Source organism: Giraffa tippelskirchi, chromosome 5, assembly GCF_054371585.1.
Source record: "Giraffa tippelskirchi isolate mGirTip1 chromosome 5, T2T-mGirTip1v1.2.pri, whole genome shotgun sequence".
NCBI classification, from domain to species: domain Eukaryota; kingdom Metazoa; phylum Chordata; class Mammalia; order Artiodactyla; family Giraffidae; genus Giraffa; species Giraffa tippelskirchi.
Genome location: NC_137279.1, coordinates 45,122,952 through 45,140,419, shown reverse-complemented (window position 1 = coordinate 45,140,419; position 17,468 = coordinate 45,122,952). Strand labels below are relative to the sequence as shown.

General features: G+C 37.2%; 1 protein-coding gene across 22 annotated transcripts in view; it reads right to left on the bottom strand.

The window, feature by feature from the left end:
* Positions 1–17,468, bottom strand: part of SDCCAG8 (SHH signaling and ciliogenesis regulator SDCCAG8) — a 241,147-nt gene that overhangs the window by 157,952 nt on the left and 65,727 nt on the right. For 13 of the 22 annotated variants that reach the window (XR_014053616.1, XR_014053619.1, XR_014053618.1 and 10 more), the window contains exons 10-12: positions 15,672–15,824; positions 3,712–3,846; positions 321–437 (exon numbers count right to left, since the gene is read on the bottom strand). Coding sequence is in view for 17 of the 22 variants with exons in the window: in XM_081490239.1 (XP_081346365.1) it covers positions 321–437; positions 3,712–3,846; positions 15,672–15,824 (405 nt within the window). In the remaining 5 variants the exon portion in view is untranslated. The remainder of the gene's footprint in view (positions 1–320; positions 438–3,711; positions 3,847–15,671; positions 15,825–17,468) is intronic. The other 9 variants (XR_014053620.1, XM_081490244.1, XM_081490245.1 and 6 more) reach the window with 1 other exon arrangement.

Here is a 17,468-nt window from a genome sequence, read left to right as displayed (position 1 = left end):
AGGTTCAAAATGTGCATTAGAACATTTTTTTTTTACTTTTTTAAGTAATAGATACATATACCCAAATGTATATTTATGACCTGTCAGATTGGAATTTCATATGCATGCAGTTGTATTCTCACAACTTCATGTGAAAGGTGATAATTTTAGGCAACTGTATATGAAGTTCTTTTAATAGTATAAATTGGATCACTCCATTAATTAGAAAGAATATAATACAAATAAATGACTTAGGAATAAAATCACAAAAATGTCAGAAAAAAAACCACATTAGTTATGTCTTTAATTGCCACTAGTACTACATTTGTATCAAATCTTACCTGATCTTTAATTTCAAGATCCCTTTTAGTTTTTGTTCTGTACTCTCTGTGCTCCTTTTCAGCCTCATCCTTCTCCATTTTGGTTTTATTCAATTGATAGCTCATTTCTCCACACACCTGTTAGATTACAAAACTAGATCAATAGCGACTGGAATCTACTAGGCAATGCCTGCAATCAGATCTTTTGGTGCCCCCTAGAGGTCATATGAATAAATACAACAGAAGTTTTCTAAGAATGGCATTTTCTATTTGCATATTCAATATATTGTTAACATGTGGAGGCAATATCAGATATTATTGAGTCTTGCAACTTCAAATTACAGATAAAGCAAAGCATAACCAGGGAACTCTGGTAATATACACAAGAATTTTTCATGTAAAATAAGAGCTTCAATTGCATATTATCATCTAAAATGCACTATCATCTCACTTTTAAATAGGTAAAATTATTAATTAAAATATTAAGCTATCTTATTATTCATTCAAATTGTCATGGTTAAAGATATACTCTATATTAAAAACTTGTCTTGAAACTCTTTATCAGTTAGGTTTTTATTTAAAGAAATTAATAAAGGAATTCTTCTCTCTGTTAATAGACTATATTATTAATATTTAGGTATAGAGTAGTACCCAGCCAGTATTTACTGTAGGCTTTGTAGATAATGTCAGTCTTACCATGCACAATACTATGTATTCAAGTTAAGAAAATTAAAAATCACAGACTGTTAACTAAGCCCACTCTGCTTTAAAAATAACTATGGCATTCAACATAAAAGGAAAATATACATGTAAGTGAAATGATTTTAATACTGTATTAAATAATAAACACATATAGTATATAAAACTTATGTATCATCCTTTACATATTCTTTCAATCCAGGGCATCTCCATACAGATAAATACATTTGGAAAAGGCAACTAGCAGACAAATCTAAATAAAGAAGTTACAAACTTCTGAGACAACTGAGAACTTGTAGGGAGATCAAATGATACATGTCTGCTAAGTCACCTTCTAAGTTACAAGTATGAGATTTTAAAAATTAGGTATCCAATGGCTATTTCTGCCTGAAACTTTTTAATTTTGGTAGTTCTCCAAAGTGATTATTAGAATTTTAGAAATTAGTTTCTTCATTATTGAAGTATTAGAATCTTGTAAAATCTATATGCATTTCCTATGTTCAAATAAAAAATACCTTAAGACTAAACTAGTCTGTGTTTGAAAATTGCAGTGACAAGATACAAGAAAAACTAAGTTTCTCCCCAGTGACCCTCAAAAAGTTTTTTAAAAATGAATAAAATTACTAAAAACTGTATTTGAAATTCAGATATCTTCAATATGTGAGACCTGATCCTTCTCATTTCAAAAATATTAGTAATACACAAAAAATTATTAATCACAGCTAAGTAAAATTTAAAAATTAAGAACTACAGAAAAACATGGGAGGAGCCCTAATTGTGTTCCTTCACTATTTCAATCTATTTGATTTACATGTAAGAATAAAATTTAAAAGTCCAAATTATAATACCAACACATAACAATTACACAGCCACGGTGTTTAAAACTCAATATCAGTACAAAATTATCATATATAATAAATATCTAAGCATTGTCCTATTTAAAATAATTTTATCCCTTAAGTTTATTTTTATTTTTTTTTATTTTTTTATAAATTTATTTATTTTAGTTGGGGGCTAATTACTTTACCTTATTGTAATAGTTTTTGCCATACATTGACATGAATCAGCCATGGGTTTACATGTGTTCCCCTTCCTGGACCCCCCACCCACCTCCCTCCCCATCCCATCCCTCTGGGTCTTCCCATTGCCCCGGCCCTGAGCCCTTGTCTCATGCATCGAACATGGAATGGTGTTCTGTTTCACATATGATAATATACATGTTTCAATGCTATTCTCCCAGAACGTCCCACCCTCACCTTCTCCCTGCCTCACTAATTTCAGTTTAAAATGCATTTGTTAAATTCATTCGTAACACTTAAGTTTCATCTAAAATAAATCAACAAATTAAATTTAACTAGGATTATATTATCCCAGAGTAGGAAGCAATCACAAGGCACTCCCCTGATGTTTGAGTCCTTTTGAACAGTTCTAAAGACAGAGTCGGAGAAGGCAATGGCACCCCACTCCAGTACTCTTGCCTGGAAAATCCCTGGACGGAGGAGCCTGGTAGGCTACAGTCCATGGGGTCGCTAAGAGTCGGACACGACTGAGTGACTTCACTAAAGACAGAGTAATCATTCTTTACTGTCCGTATTTCAACAGAAAGTTCTCTCCTTATAGTGAACTAAAAATCCTCATGTAGCTCTCACCTATTATCCAGGTCAACCATTTCTATCCTTCTGCACCAATTCCCTTACTTCTACCCCCTACTTTCACACAAACACATCAGTCATACTGGCAAATATGATATTTTAAGCTTCTGCATGAACTAGCTGGAATTTTAGAAAGCAAATGAAGAACTATATAAACTCAAGGGAAAAAAAGAAAAATTAGGCTTCCTTTCCTAATCTATATTAAAGATAATTCAAATTTCTGAGTTATAAAGCAATCATGGCATTAAAATGTGTCAAAATTGGGGAAAATATGTTGAGGAATAAAATATAATATGAAATGAGTATGCATTTTAACAAAATTATCTGGTATGTATTGATGAAAAACAAATTGATTTAATTTATTACATTATACATTCCATACTGAGTTACATAGTCTTAAACCAATGATTACTGAAGTCTACATAGACCTCTAGTGTTTCTTAAACATGTACCTTAGCCACTTACGACCATTAAACATTTCAGTTCTTGGTTCACAAGTTTGTGATGCCCATAGCGCAGACATTGTGATACCGTAGTGTAAGGTATAAATTTAAGGACCAATAGAATAACAAGTTGTAGTATCAGAATCTTGATTTTAAAGAACAAGTCTGAAAGGAATGAGAGGTAGAGAATTTTTTTATTTTAAACACACCTTTATGTTGTAAATAAATGTATGTCTTTTAGTATTATTGAGAAGACCACACTTATACTATCTCTGGGGAAAAAATTACCCCTAATTGACTAATTTAGAAATACAAGTTTTATCAAATACTTAATAATTAAAGTAATAAAATTTGCCTATTAACAAGTCTGTCTCAGCAACTTAACCCTTAAGTTCTTTGAGGACATTGTTTGTGTCTAACCCATCTTCGTATTTGCAACACCTAGCAAAGGGCCTGATGATAATAAATAAATGCTTGCTGAATGACCATTATGTGGATCTTTACTATCTTGAAACAAAAAAACTTCTACTCCAGACTTCTTTCTGAGCTTTACAGACTAGGAAAAAATTTTCAAAGAAAAGATTTACATAGTTAGCAAACTAAAATCTCTCTTTGTACCTTTGTGACATCCATTTCCCGGGAAGCAAGCTGGTTTTGAATTTCCTCGAGTTGATGAACAGCTGAAATCTTCTCTCTTGTAACCTTTTCCACCTCAGCCTCCAGCTGGGCAATATTTTGAGACAGGGTCAACATCTATAACAGGAAACGAGTCCTAAATGATAATGTCATTTGACAAAATAAATATTTAAAACATCTTGAGTTAACAGAGTCTAAGCATGGCCACTGGACTCGCTAAGTCATTTCTCTGTGGATGGGTATCTCCATGACTCTGCATTCTCAATTCATCAATCTCCCTTGACTATGACCTCATATAATTTCTTTTTCTCCCTAAACTTTTAAGATTTACTCTCTTAGCAACTTTTAAATATACAACGCAGTATTGTTAATTAGAGTCACCATGTTTTTTATTTTTAAAAGATATGTATGCACGTATTTATTTATTTGGCTGCACCAGGTCTTAGTTGCAGCATGCTGGATCTTCAGTTGCAGCATGTGGCGTCTTTACCTGATCAGGGATGGAACCCTGGCCTCCTGTGTTGGGAACACCAGAGTCTTAGCCACTGGATCACCAGGGAAGTCCCACCATGCTTTTTAAATATTAAAAATAGAATCAATGAGCAGACATTTTTTGAGAAACTTCCATATGCTACACTAAGTCTTTAATACCAAAGTTTATGAATTTCTAAGCACTTTAGAAAGACATGTCTAATATCTGAAAAATTCAATAAGAATATAAAATAGTATTTTTTAAAAACACTAAGTATTTTAATAATTTTGTATTAAGGCAGACACAAGAATAAAGGTGCTGACTTTATCCTCCATGTTAAAATATATTTAAAATTTTATTGATACATTCTTTATCAACTAAAATTATTTACATGCATAGTGCTTAAGATATCACATTTTTTGCTGTCTGTTTCCTCATTAGACAAGAAGTTCCTCAAAGGCATATTCCTTAAGAGGCATATGATTAATGTTTGATGAATGAATGAATTGTTAGAATAAAAGGCTTTTCTGAGGGACTCGATGATAGCAGGTACTTAGTTTTTCTTCTAAGGGTTAGAAATGCTTTCCAGACCTTAGTTTTAACCTTCATAGTTTTCAGTTTGCAATTACATTTTAACTTCTGCTCCGGTGAGTCAAACTTTTCTAGGCAATTAGTTTCTCATTTGTATTAGCACTTTTAAAGTGATGAAGAAATGCTACCTTGCCCCCAAGATCAAAACATAGCTATTCGTTTTTAATCAGCTAAAACAAAAAACTGGTAATAAATTTGACATAATATTTAAAATCTACCACTGTACACTAACATGGGTGTGAATTCAGTTTTACAACAGAAATCAGTAACTGAAGTTTGTAATAAAAATCAAGATTGCCTTTGGCAACTAACTAAAATTGAAAATATCAAAATAATGAGCCCGAGTAGCTGTTTTCTAATTTAGACAGTAGAGGTATTATTTAACTTGTCTAGGGATTGTGGAGAATTGTACATTTAATATATGATTGTTTACATGTCCTTATCATCAAGAAATTGGCTACAAATCTAAATTGCATGTAAAATTTCTTTTAATACCAAACTATGAACTATCCTTATGCAGATTACAATCTGAAACAAAAATTAAAGGTCAAAAGAAGTTAAATGCAACAAATCAAAAATACTAACTAAATTTCCTTAATTTAAAAATTCAAGCGCATGAGTAAGCATGAATATGTAATTTAGTTTTTCAGGAACCTTACAGTAACAACAAACTTTAATTACCAGCTACTAAAAAATTCATGTATTATTTATGTGAATCTTATGGCAAATGTATTAATATCGTGTGGTTTTTTTGAAGCAAATGTGCAGACATTTATTTTGCTAATGGTAAATTCCGAGTCAGTTTCTATAGCATGTGACAAATCGTGCACTTTCCATATGATTCCCTCCCTCTGTCACCCATCACTTCTTTCCTCTACCTACTACCTGTCTGCTCCCTTCTGCCACCCACTTCTCAGAGCCTCCCCTCCTGTTGACACACCTTCTTCTTCTCCATGCCCACCATCTGGAACTCAACATTACACTGCAGGAACTTCTCCATCCACATCTGTTGCAGAGGCAGAAGTAACACAGACAGCTGCAACACTGTCGGAGGGCCAGGGTGTTGACATCAGGTAAGTCCTTTAAACTTTGACAGGGGCAACCAAGAGACAGGGACACCCAGGATGGGAAAGCTTGATAGAAATTTCTACAATGAAGCAGTCCCTGGTGTAATGAACGTAGTATAAAATGGCATTCCTCATAAAAAAAGGTACAAGAATTAGGGATTCTAGCAATGGGCTATTATCAAGAAACCAACTGAGAAAATTCACAAACCACAGGGGGCATTCAATCAACAGAAGATTGAAGAACTGATTGAACTAACAAACTTAGTGTCTTAGTGCAACCAAAGACCATTACTGATGCCAACAGGCAAACTCACAGCAAGAACTGTTCATGGAGAAATGATTCAAAATCTGTCTAGGTGGAAGGCATCTGCTCTTCTAGAGCTTCCCACATAAATGAAATTTTTAAAGCAGGAAGAAGAAAGGGAAGAAGAAAAATAATAAAAAGAGAGAAAGAATGTACAAGTCTCAGAAGCAAGCCCACCACGAGGAAAGCAGGGACACTTGCTCCAACACTAACCATGAGAACTTAAAATGCTGTGATTGTTTAGACTTCCTACTAAAGTAACTTCTGGTGCTAGGCAGTGTGATAATATTCTCTTTTAATCCCCTTGGAAAAGGAATGTATTGGATTAACTTTCTGCTGGAAAGCTAAGAATTTTCCCAAATTCATTCAAGCTAATAAATAAAAAAATTAAGCTGGACTTTATATTAAAATGTGTCAGTTTTTACTAATACAAAGGTCCAAGAAAGCTACCCAATAGAGCTAACTCTTTCACTAGAGTAAGAATAATAGCCACAAACTAAAATTTGTCCACCCTAAGCCAGGTAGTTTGTTACATGGTGGTTCAGCGGGTAAACCATCTGCCTGCAATGCGGGAGACCTGGGTTCGATCCCTGGGTCGGGAAGATCCCTTGGAGGAGGAAATGGCAACCACTCCAGTATTCTTGCTTGGAGAATCCCATGGATGGAGGAGCCTGGCAGGCTACAGTCCACAGGGTTGCAGAGTCACACACGACTGAGCGAGTTCACTTCAAACATTATTTTATTTATCAATTCCTCAAGTAGATCAAATCTGTCATTTACTACTCTGAAATTTGGAGAGGTTAAATGAATTGTTCAAGGTCACAAAAAGGTCAAACTGGATTCAACACTAAATCCTTTTACTTCAAAGATTCTGCCATTTCCTGTGAGAGTACTGGCTTCACTGCTAGGATCACTTTCAACTCTTTATTCATACATCTTTATTTGGGGCAGTATCTTGAGATTAAATGTCAAATAAGGAGAAGGAAATGGCAACCCACTCCAGTGTTCTTGCCTGGAGAATCCCAGGGACGGGGGAGCCTGGTGGGCTGCCGTCTATGGGGTCACACAGAGTCGGACACGACTGAAGTGACTTAGCAGCAGCAAGGCTTAATGCTGCTGCCGTTGCTGCTGCTGCTAAGTAGCGTCAATCGTGTCCGACTCTGTGCGACCCCATAGACGGCAGCCCACCAGGCTCCCCCGTCCCTGGGATTCTCCAGGCAAGAACACTGAAGTGGGTTGCCATTTCCTTCTCCAATGCATGAAAGTGAAAAGTGAAAGTGAAGTCGCTCAGTCGTGTCCGACTCTTAGCAACCCCATGGACTGCAGCCTACCAGGCTCCTCTGTCTGTGGGATTTTCCAGGCAAGAGTACTGGAGTGGGGTGCCATTGCCTTCTCTGAATAAGGCTTAATGGGGACCATAAAAAAATCCAGAAATGCACTGTATTTCTGTTGCCACTTTTGTTCATAAAATAATTATCAGTTTACAAAAATTACACATAAAAGCACCTGGAATATTGCCTGGCACATTTCAGACTTCATTTCTTCTTATCAGGAATTCTCATCAACATATTTTCACATAGTAAAAGTACTCAGCAAGGCAAATGTTGCCACTAAACAACCCAGGAAAAAGTCTCCTAGGCATAATTAGTGGCTGATCTTTGCTCTTGATGCGATTCTCCTTCTCACACAAGCTCAGCTCACAACTTTACCTTCCTCCACACCTTACTCATGTTGGTATATCTCCCCCTTACACTGCATTTCTAAATCCTGCCTATTTTTTTTTTTTGAAGCTCAGTTAAAATGTCATCTTCTCCACAAAGTTTTCCATGATCTCTTGCAGATAGAAATCTGTTCTGATCCTCTGAACTCTTAGCATTTCAGTTATACCTTTCCAGGAGAGGGAAATGGCAACCCACTCCAATGTTCTTCTTGCCTGGAAAATCCCATGGACAGAGTAGCCTGGAGGGCTACTGTCCACAGGGTCACAAAGAGATGGACACAACTGAGCAGGCATGCACACATGTCTTTCCAGTGGCCTGGAGCCTTCTTTCTTCCACTTGTATTCCCCTTTTATTCACTCAATAAATATATATTGAGCACATTTTATGTGGGAGGAATGTGCCAAGCAATAGGGTATTAACAAACCATACATGCAGAGGAATCATAGTAAATTCAGTTCAGTTCAGCCGCTCAGTCGTGTCCAATTCTTTGCGACCCCATGAACCGCAGCATGCCAGGCCTGCCTGTCCATCACCAACTCCCGGAGTTTACCCAAACTCACGTCCACTGAGTCGGTGATGCCATCCAGCCATCTCATCCTCTGTCGTCCCCTTCTCCTCCTGCCCTCAATCCTTCCCAGAATCACAGTCTTTTCCAATGAGTCAACTCTTTGCATGAGGTGGCCAAAGTATTGGAGTTTCAGCTTCAACATCAGTCCTTCCAATGAACACCCAGGACAGATCTCCTTTAGGATGGACTGGTTGGATCTCCTTGCAGTCCAAGGGGCTCTCAAGAGTCTTCTCCAACACCACAGTTCAAAAGCATCAATTCTTTGGTGCTCAGCTTTCTTCACAGTCCAACTCTCAAATCCATCCATGACTACTGGAAAAACCATAGCCTTGACTAGACGGACCTTTGTTGGCAAAGTAATGTCTCTGCTTTTTAATAGGCTATCTAGGTTGGTCATAACTTTCCTTCCAAGGAGTAAGCATCTTTTAATTTCATGGCTGCAAATTATGGGAGATAATTCAATAAAATTTTGCAATAAATTGAGTTATAGAAGCCCATAGGAGGGGCTCCCAAAAATTCATCATTGGGAGACTATGAGAAGATATGGTGTCAAGAACTCTAAACCATCAGTCAGAGAGACTAGAGGAAGATTCCTCTAGGCAATGGTGGGTGAGGGGTGCAGGGATGGGAGAGGAGGGGCAAGGCCCTGCAAAATCCTGAAATGAAAAATTGGTATGGCAGATTGGCATGTTTGCACTTTTCAGAAAGTGCAAGTAGGTCAGTATGGTGGCAATATAAGAAAGAAAAGAGAAGGGAGATGAGCCTGAAGAACCAATGAGAGGAGAAAAAATGTACAATCTTTATGTTTCAGTGAAAGAGCTTAAAAAGATGCCACAAAAAAAGAAAACTACAGGCCAGTATCACTGATGAACATAGATGCAAAAATCTTTAACACAATTCTAGCAAATAGAATCCAACAACATATTAAAAAGATCATACATCATGACCAAGTGGGCTTTATCCCAGGGATGCAAGGATTCTTTAATATCTGCAAATCAATCAATGTGATATACCACATTAACAAACTGAAAGATTAAAACCATATGATTATCTCAATAGATGCAGAGAAAGCCTTTGACAAAATTCAACATCCATTTATGATAAAAACCCTCCAAGAAATTAAGAAAACAATTCCATTCACCATTGCAATGAAAAGAATAAAATACTTAGGAATAAATCTACCTAAAGAAACAAAAGACCTATATATAGAAAACTATAAAACACTGATGAAAGAAATCAAAGAGGATACAAATAGATGGAGAAATATACCATGTTCATGGATTGGAAGAATCAATATAGTGAAAATTAGTATACTACCCAAAGCAATCTATAGACTCAATGCAATCCCTATCAAGCTACCAACGGTATTTTTCAGAGAACCAGAACAAATAATTTCACAATTTGTATGGAAATACAAAAAAACCTCGAATAGCCAAAGCAAATCTTGAGAAAGAAGAATGGAACTGGAGGAATCAACTTGCCTGACTTCAGGCTATTCTACAAAGCTACAGTCATAAAGGCAGTATGGTACTGGCACAAAGACAGAAATACAGATCAACGGAACAAAATAGAAAGCCCAGAGATAAATCCACGCGCCTATGGACACCTTATCTTTGACAAAGGAGGCAAGAATATACAATGAAGAAAAGACAATCTCTTTAACAAGTGGTGCTGGGAAAACTGGTCAACCACTTGCAAAAAAATGAAACTAGAACACTTTCTAACACCATACAGAAAAATAAACTCAAAGTGGATTAAAGATCTAAACGTAAGACCATAAACTATAAAACTCCTAGAGGAAAACATAGGGAAAACACTCTCTGACATAAATCACAGCAGGATCCTCTATGATCCATCTCCCAGAGTAGTGGGAATAAAAGCAAAAATAAACAAATGGGACCTAATCAAACTTAAAAGCTTTTGCACAACGAAGGAAACTATAAGCAAGGTGAAAAGACAGCCTTCAGAATGGGAGAAAATAATTGCAAATGAAGCAATGGACAAAGAATTAATCTCAAAAATATACAAGCAGCTTCTGCAGTTCAATTCTAGAAAAATAAATGATCCAATCAAAATATGGGCCAAAGAACTAAACAGATATTTCTCCAAAGAAGACATACAGATGGCTAACAAACACATGAAAAGATGCTCAAGATCACTCATTATTAGAGAAATGCAAATCAAAATCACAATAAGGTACCATCTCACTCTGATCAGAATGGCTGCTATCAAAAAGTTTACAAACAATAAATGCTGGAGGGGGTGTGGAGAAAAGGGGATCCTCTTACACTGTTGGTGGGAATGCAAACTAGTATAGCCACTATGGAGAACAGTGTGGAGATTCCTTAAAAAACTGGACATACAACTGCCATATGACCCAGCAATCCCACTGCTGGGCATACACACCGAGGAAACCAGAATTGAAAGAGACACGTGTACCCCAGTGTTCATCGCAGCACTATTTACAATAGCCAGGACATGGAAGCCACCTAGATGTCCATCGGCAGATGAATGGATAAGAAAGCTGTGGTACATATACACAATGGAATATTACTCAGCCATTAAAAAGAATATATTTGAATCAGTTCTAATGAGGTGGATGAAACTAGAGGCTATTATAGGGAGTGAAGTAAGTCAGAAAGAAAAATACCAATACAGTATACTAACACATATGATAACCCTATATGCAAGACAGCAAAAGAAACACAGACGTAAAGAACAGTCTTTTGGACTCTGTGGGAGAAGTCGAGGGTGGGATGATTTGAGAGAATAGCACTGACACATGTACATTAACATATGTGAAACAGAACGCCAGTCCAGGTTCAATGCATGAGACAGGGTGCTCAGGGCTGGACACTGGGATGACCCTGAGGGATGGGATGGGGAGGGAAGTGGGAGAGGGGTTCAGGATGGGGAATATATGTACACCCATGGCTGATTCATGTCAATGTATGTCAAAAACCACTACAACATTGTTAAGTAATTAGCCTCCAAAAAAATAAATTAATTAATTAAAAAAAAAAAAAGAAAGAGCTTAAATTTTATCCATGGGGTTAAAGAGAGACATGATAGGATTTTAAAGAAAGAGACTGACTTATTGATGGATTCATTTTAGAAAGAGCATCCTTGGATCTTTGGGTAAGAGAACAGATGAGAAGGAGGTGAGACTGGAAGCAAGGAGACCACGTGGGGCTGTAGGAATCATCCAAGGGTGAGATACAGAGAGCAATGGGATGGAGAGACAGGGCAATGTTGGTAGGGGTCTGAATCTCTAGAACTTGGTAACTTAATGATGTACAGGGTGAGGGAGAAGGAAGAGACAAGGATGACAGCAAGATTTCTGAGTTGGGCAACTGGATGAATGAATAGTAGCTCTACTATGAAAGGGAAGGTAGGAAGTGAAGCTGGTTTGGGAGCTCACTAGAGAGCTAAAGATTTAGGAATCAATACCATATATATGGGGCTTCCCAGATGGCTCAGTGGTAAAAGAATCCATCTAACAATGCAGGAGACATGGGTTCAAGCCTTGGGTCAGGAAAATCCCCTGGAGAAGGAAATGGCAACCCACTCCAGTATTCACACTTGGAAAATCTCATGGACAGAGGAGCCTGGTGGACTACAGTCCATGGGGTTGCAAAGAGTTGCACATGACTGAGGATGCACTCACGCACAATGTATATGAAATTAAAGCCATAGTGGTGCTACAGTGCAATAACGAAGATCCAGCACAACCAAAAATAATAAGTAAATAAATTAAAAGAAAATTTAAAGCCACAGTAGTGCTAGAGACACCTCAATCTAAAGCTCTCTGCTAAACTCTAGAATCTCCTATCAAGGTGCTTTCTGGATGTGTCTCTTTCATTACCTCAAAGGCACCTTAAACTCAGACTAACCTAGAAGGCATACATCATCATTTTCCCAAATCAAGAATATCGATTCAGAGAAAGCAAAGAAAGAGAAACTTTTAAAGAGAGTAAGAATGAAAAGATATTCATTAAAAATAGCATAAGGAGGTCTCCAGTGAACATAGCGATGGTAATTTCATTGACTATGGGCACAGAAGCTGAAATGCAGTGGGCTGATGAGTGGTGAGAAAAAGACAATGCATGCTCAGTCATGTCTGACTCTTTGCGTCCCCCTGGACGCATCCACCAGGATCCTCTGCCCATGGGATTTTCCAGGCAAGAATACTGGAGTGGGTTGCCATTTCCTACTCCAGGAGATCTTCCTGACCCAGGGATCGAACCTGTATCTCCTGTGTCTCCTGCACTGGCAGGTGGGTTCTTTATCACTAAGCCATAGAGGAAGCCCCCAAAAGACAATATGTATGGACAAATCTTTCAAGAAATTGAGCTATTAAAGGAAAGAGTAAGGAAGGATATGGAATTACTAAGGTGGTTTCCAGCTTTGGCTGCACACTGGAATCACCTTGACAATTTTTTAAAATACTGACACCTGGATCCTACCCTCAGCTATTCTCCCATAATTCATTTGGGATTCAGACTGGGTGAATGAGAGTTTTGGAACTTCTACGTAGTCAAGATTGAGAATGACTGGATTAGAAGAAAGAGACTATTTTCCTGATGATAAGGAAAAGGCCATAGTGAAGTAAAAGCTGAAGATTCAGAAGAGAGTGGGGAGCAAATGGAAACAGGTCCCTGAGGTGGTTGAGGGGCATGGGATCCAGAGCAAGAGGAAAGGATTAAGTCACTCCCATCTGACAGGGTTGCAGTGCAGGTGAAATTTTACTTTAGGCAAAAGTGAGGGGGAAAATAAGTAAGTTGAAATGGTTACCATCTAATGGCGTCAACTTTCTTTGGTAGGTAAGTAGAGGCTCTCTGCTGATAATGAGGGGAAAGATAGTATGGTAGAGAACCTGAGAAGAATTAAAGTGATTTGAAATAGTCCTTGAAAAATGGGTCTTAGATACCATCATTTCCCACCTGGACTACTGTAATTACTTCCCACTTGGTCTAAGAGGTTTATTCTGGTCCCCCTTCAAATCTATGGACAGATGATTTTTCTCAAATATAAATGGCATCATGACACTGCCCAATTTAAAGCCATTCAATGGTTTGTTGTTGTTGTTATTCAGTTGCTAAGTCGTGTCTGACACTTTGTGACTCCATGGCTGCAGCATGCCAGGTTTCCTTGTCCTTCACTATCTCCCAAAGTTTGCTCAAGCTCATGTCCACCGAGTCAGTGATGCCATCCAACCATCTCATCCTCTGTCCCCCACTTCTCCCCCTGCCTTCAATCTTTCTCAGCATCGGAGTCTTTTCCAATGAGTCAGCTCTTTGCATCAGGTGGCCAGAGTATTGGAGCTTCAGCTATAGCATCAGTCCTTCCAATGAATATTCAGGGTTGATCTCCTTTCTGTCCACGGGACTCTCGAGAGTCTTCTTCAGCACCACAATTTGGAAGCCTCAATTCTTCAATGGTTTACCATCACTTTTTGGATAATACTTAAAATCTTTCACATGGATTTTAAGACCATTCATGATTTGGTCCCTGCATATTTCTCCAAACTCATCTTCCATTACTCTGTCTCTTACTGCCTATGCTCCAGTCACCTAAATTCTCTCTAAATTCCCCAAAAGGATGATGCTTTCTAGCTTCTGAGCCTTGGGAGTATTGTTTTTCTGGGTCTGAAACTTCCCCTCCACTCTTCCCCTGACCACTCCTACTCAATTCCTTTGAGTCTCACTTGTAAAATCTCATGCTTAGGAAAATCTTTCATGACTGTGTAGACTAAGTCATACCTGCCTGTTATGCATTTTCCTGGTAACTTTATACTGTATCTTCATGCTTTTATCACAGTGATAAAAACTCATTTGTAGAAGTATGTGCTTAATGTCTACCTCTCCTACTAGTCTATAAACTCCATGGGGGGAGTGCATTGGCCCTGTGATGATGACATTCCCAAGACCTCCAGTTAGTATCTGTTGAATCCCTGAATGAACAGGAGAGAGAGGAATGTATAGGAGGACTGCTAGAAGCACCGAAAGAACCATGGACACCAAAGACCATAAGGGTATGGTGCTGTCATCTGCAAGACTGTAGCGTTATTCTTCACCAGCTGAGATCATCAACCCAAGTCATAGAAGGTAGACAGTTAGACTGACCTGTAAGTTAAGTTTTGGCAGGCACAATTTTTTTTAAAAAAAAGGGTAAGAAAACAAGGGAGTTTACACTGCCTCACATACCTAATGACTTAAAACTCTCTGGGCAGAATTTGTGATTTTTCTCTTTATATAGCCTCAGGCTTACATATTGCCGTGCACACAGCAGATAATCAGTAGATATTTGCTGAAGGAGTTAATTTTCAAATCTTGGAATATTATAAGACAGCACTTACAGTATAAGCTGTGAGACTGCTTTGAACAAACAGAACATGTAACCATTGTTTGGGTTACTTCAAGGACCACATCTTGCTCAGTTTTGCTCTACCATAGCAATTAATAGCAATTTTAAAACTAGATTCCACTAAACTCTATATTCCAGTTTGTTACTGTTTTTCAAACACTGCCCATCTCATATTATCTGTTCCTTTTGCCTCTAATTTCCCTCTTCCACTTATTCATCATGTAATTTGTTCAGTTCATTTTAGTCACTCAGTCGTGTCTGACTCTTTGCGACCCCGTGGACTGCAGTATGCCAGGCTTCCCTGTCCATTGCCAACTCCTGGACCTTGCTCAGATTCATGTCCATCGAGTCGGTGATGCTATCCAACCACCTTATTTTTTAGCAATTTTTAATTTGTTAGAACCTATTTTATACAGAGCATATCATCACTTTTTTTGGCTACTTGGTTTCTTACAAGTGTTTTATCTTCTTAATGTCTAATTTGGGAGTGAAGGGATGAAATGAAAGGGTAATCTCTCCTTAATTTAACCAAGGTTGAACTACAATATGGATCTGCAAAGCATCTGCTCTCCTCTGACAAACAGAGAGGGACTCAAACAGAATGGCAGCATTAAAGTATATTTCACAATTTCCTATCATGAAATCTAATTATTTTCTTTGGAAATGTCAGAGAATATAATTTTTATTGAGAAATACATTGAGAATAGAAAAATTTTATGAACTCTAATTAATAAGTAACTTGAACACTTTAAAGATTTAAACATCTAAAGATCATTCAAGAATTGCAGACTACAGACTCATCAATTACATCATAAAAACATTTCCTCTGCAATGTGGATAAACTCTTAAGTACCTTTGAGCCCATGTCTTCTCTTTCTTTTGTTATTTCTTTTTTCAGCATCTCTTTCTCAAAGGCTCTTTTTTCTTGCTGAGATGCAAGTTCTTTCTCAAGTCGGTCTGTCTGCTTCTCCAGCTCATTCTTCAACTGTTCGCATTGGATCAAAGCCTGCCAGAATAAGACAGAATGAAATGGAACCATAGAATTTAGAAGAAATATGGGGGAAATGAGACAATTAAGCTTTAATAATATTTAAAATAGTTACACCTTAATGTAAAGTTAAAGAAAAGAATACTTTTATATTTGTTTGCCAATACCATTTGGTGATTCAAATATTACATATATTCAAAAGTTACAATTGTTCACATATTTGTTTTCACAATTAAGGCTACATTAACTAATCAACGAAGAAAATCCAAGCAACAAACCATGATAAAGGCCACAGAGGAGTTTAAATTTTATAAAAGGGGATCAGAAAACCAAATATTCTAGTATTTTCAATTATATATTATGTTTATACTATAAGAAATACGTAAGTATCTAATTTAACTGATTTTTCATTTGGACATGGTTAAAAATTATTTGTACTTTAAATGATAAACATCAAAATTTTAAGATGAGATGTGTTTGTCATTACATAAAGGCATCTATTATTTAACATATAGTAATCAAGTTTCCTTAAATATAAGTAAGATAAGATTTGGTTCACTCTCCTTACACACATAGCTAAAGTAAAAATTAGGTAATAATCAAATTTTGGTAAGGAAAGACTCAAAACAGCATTTACTACCTAGTTAGAGGAATTGATGCTTTTGAACAGTGGTGTTGGAGAAGACTCTTGAGAGTCCCTTGGACTGCAAGGAGATCCAACCAGTCCATCCTAAAGGAGATCAGTCCTGGGCGTTCATTGGAAGGACTGGTGTTGAAGCTGAAACTCCAATACTTTGGCCACCTGATACGAAGAGCTGACTCATTTGAAAAGACCCTGATGCTGGGAAGGATTGAGGGCAGGAGGAGAAGGGGACGACAGAGGATGAGATGGTTGGATGGCATCATCGACTCGATGGACACGGGTATGGGTGGACTCTGGGAGTTGGTGAAGGACAGGAAGGTCTGGCATGCTGGGGTTCATGGAGTAGCAAAGAGTCGGACACGAATGAGCGATTGAACTGAACTGAACTTTATAAAATGAGAAGTTTCATATTTCATTTTGGCAATTAAAAGTTGGGAATTGTCCTTTAGATTAAATTTCCAGAATTTATACTAAATTCTGTGTTTCCAGAAATAAAAACTCTCTAATTTCCTTTTTGCTATATTCAGAATATCTTTATGTATAACACTCAGTAATAAATTGAATTCAAACTCTCAAGAAAAAAAAACAATACAATTAAGGTGCTTGACTTACTAACAGAAAAACCTAAGTCATACTATGGTTTCTTAATCTTATCCCATGTCTCCTCATAATATCCTCCTCTCTCAACCTCTATGTTGTTCCCTTGAATTGAGAGAAAGAAACTGAAGCCTTATATGACTTATATACTGTATGCTTATCATTTGATAGTCACAGTTGTTGTTAATGGAGATGGAAGTAGTCTCAGTAAGCACTGCAAAGTTTTATGCATTGCTATGCTTCCCTCTGGTGAAAGCTATAGTAAATACAGACAATAAATACCTAGGATATGTGAATTTTCTTCCTTTTATCATGAACTCATTAAACTTTAACTTCTTTCAAACTCTTCTGGAAATGTTCTATACTCCTAGGCATAAAATATGAGGATAAAATACAATTGTCTCAGATTAATTGATAAGCAA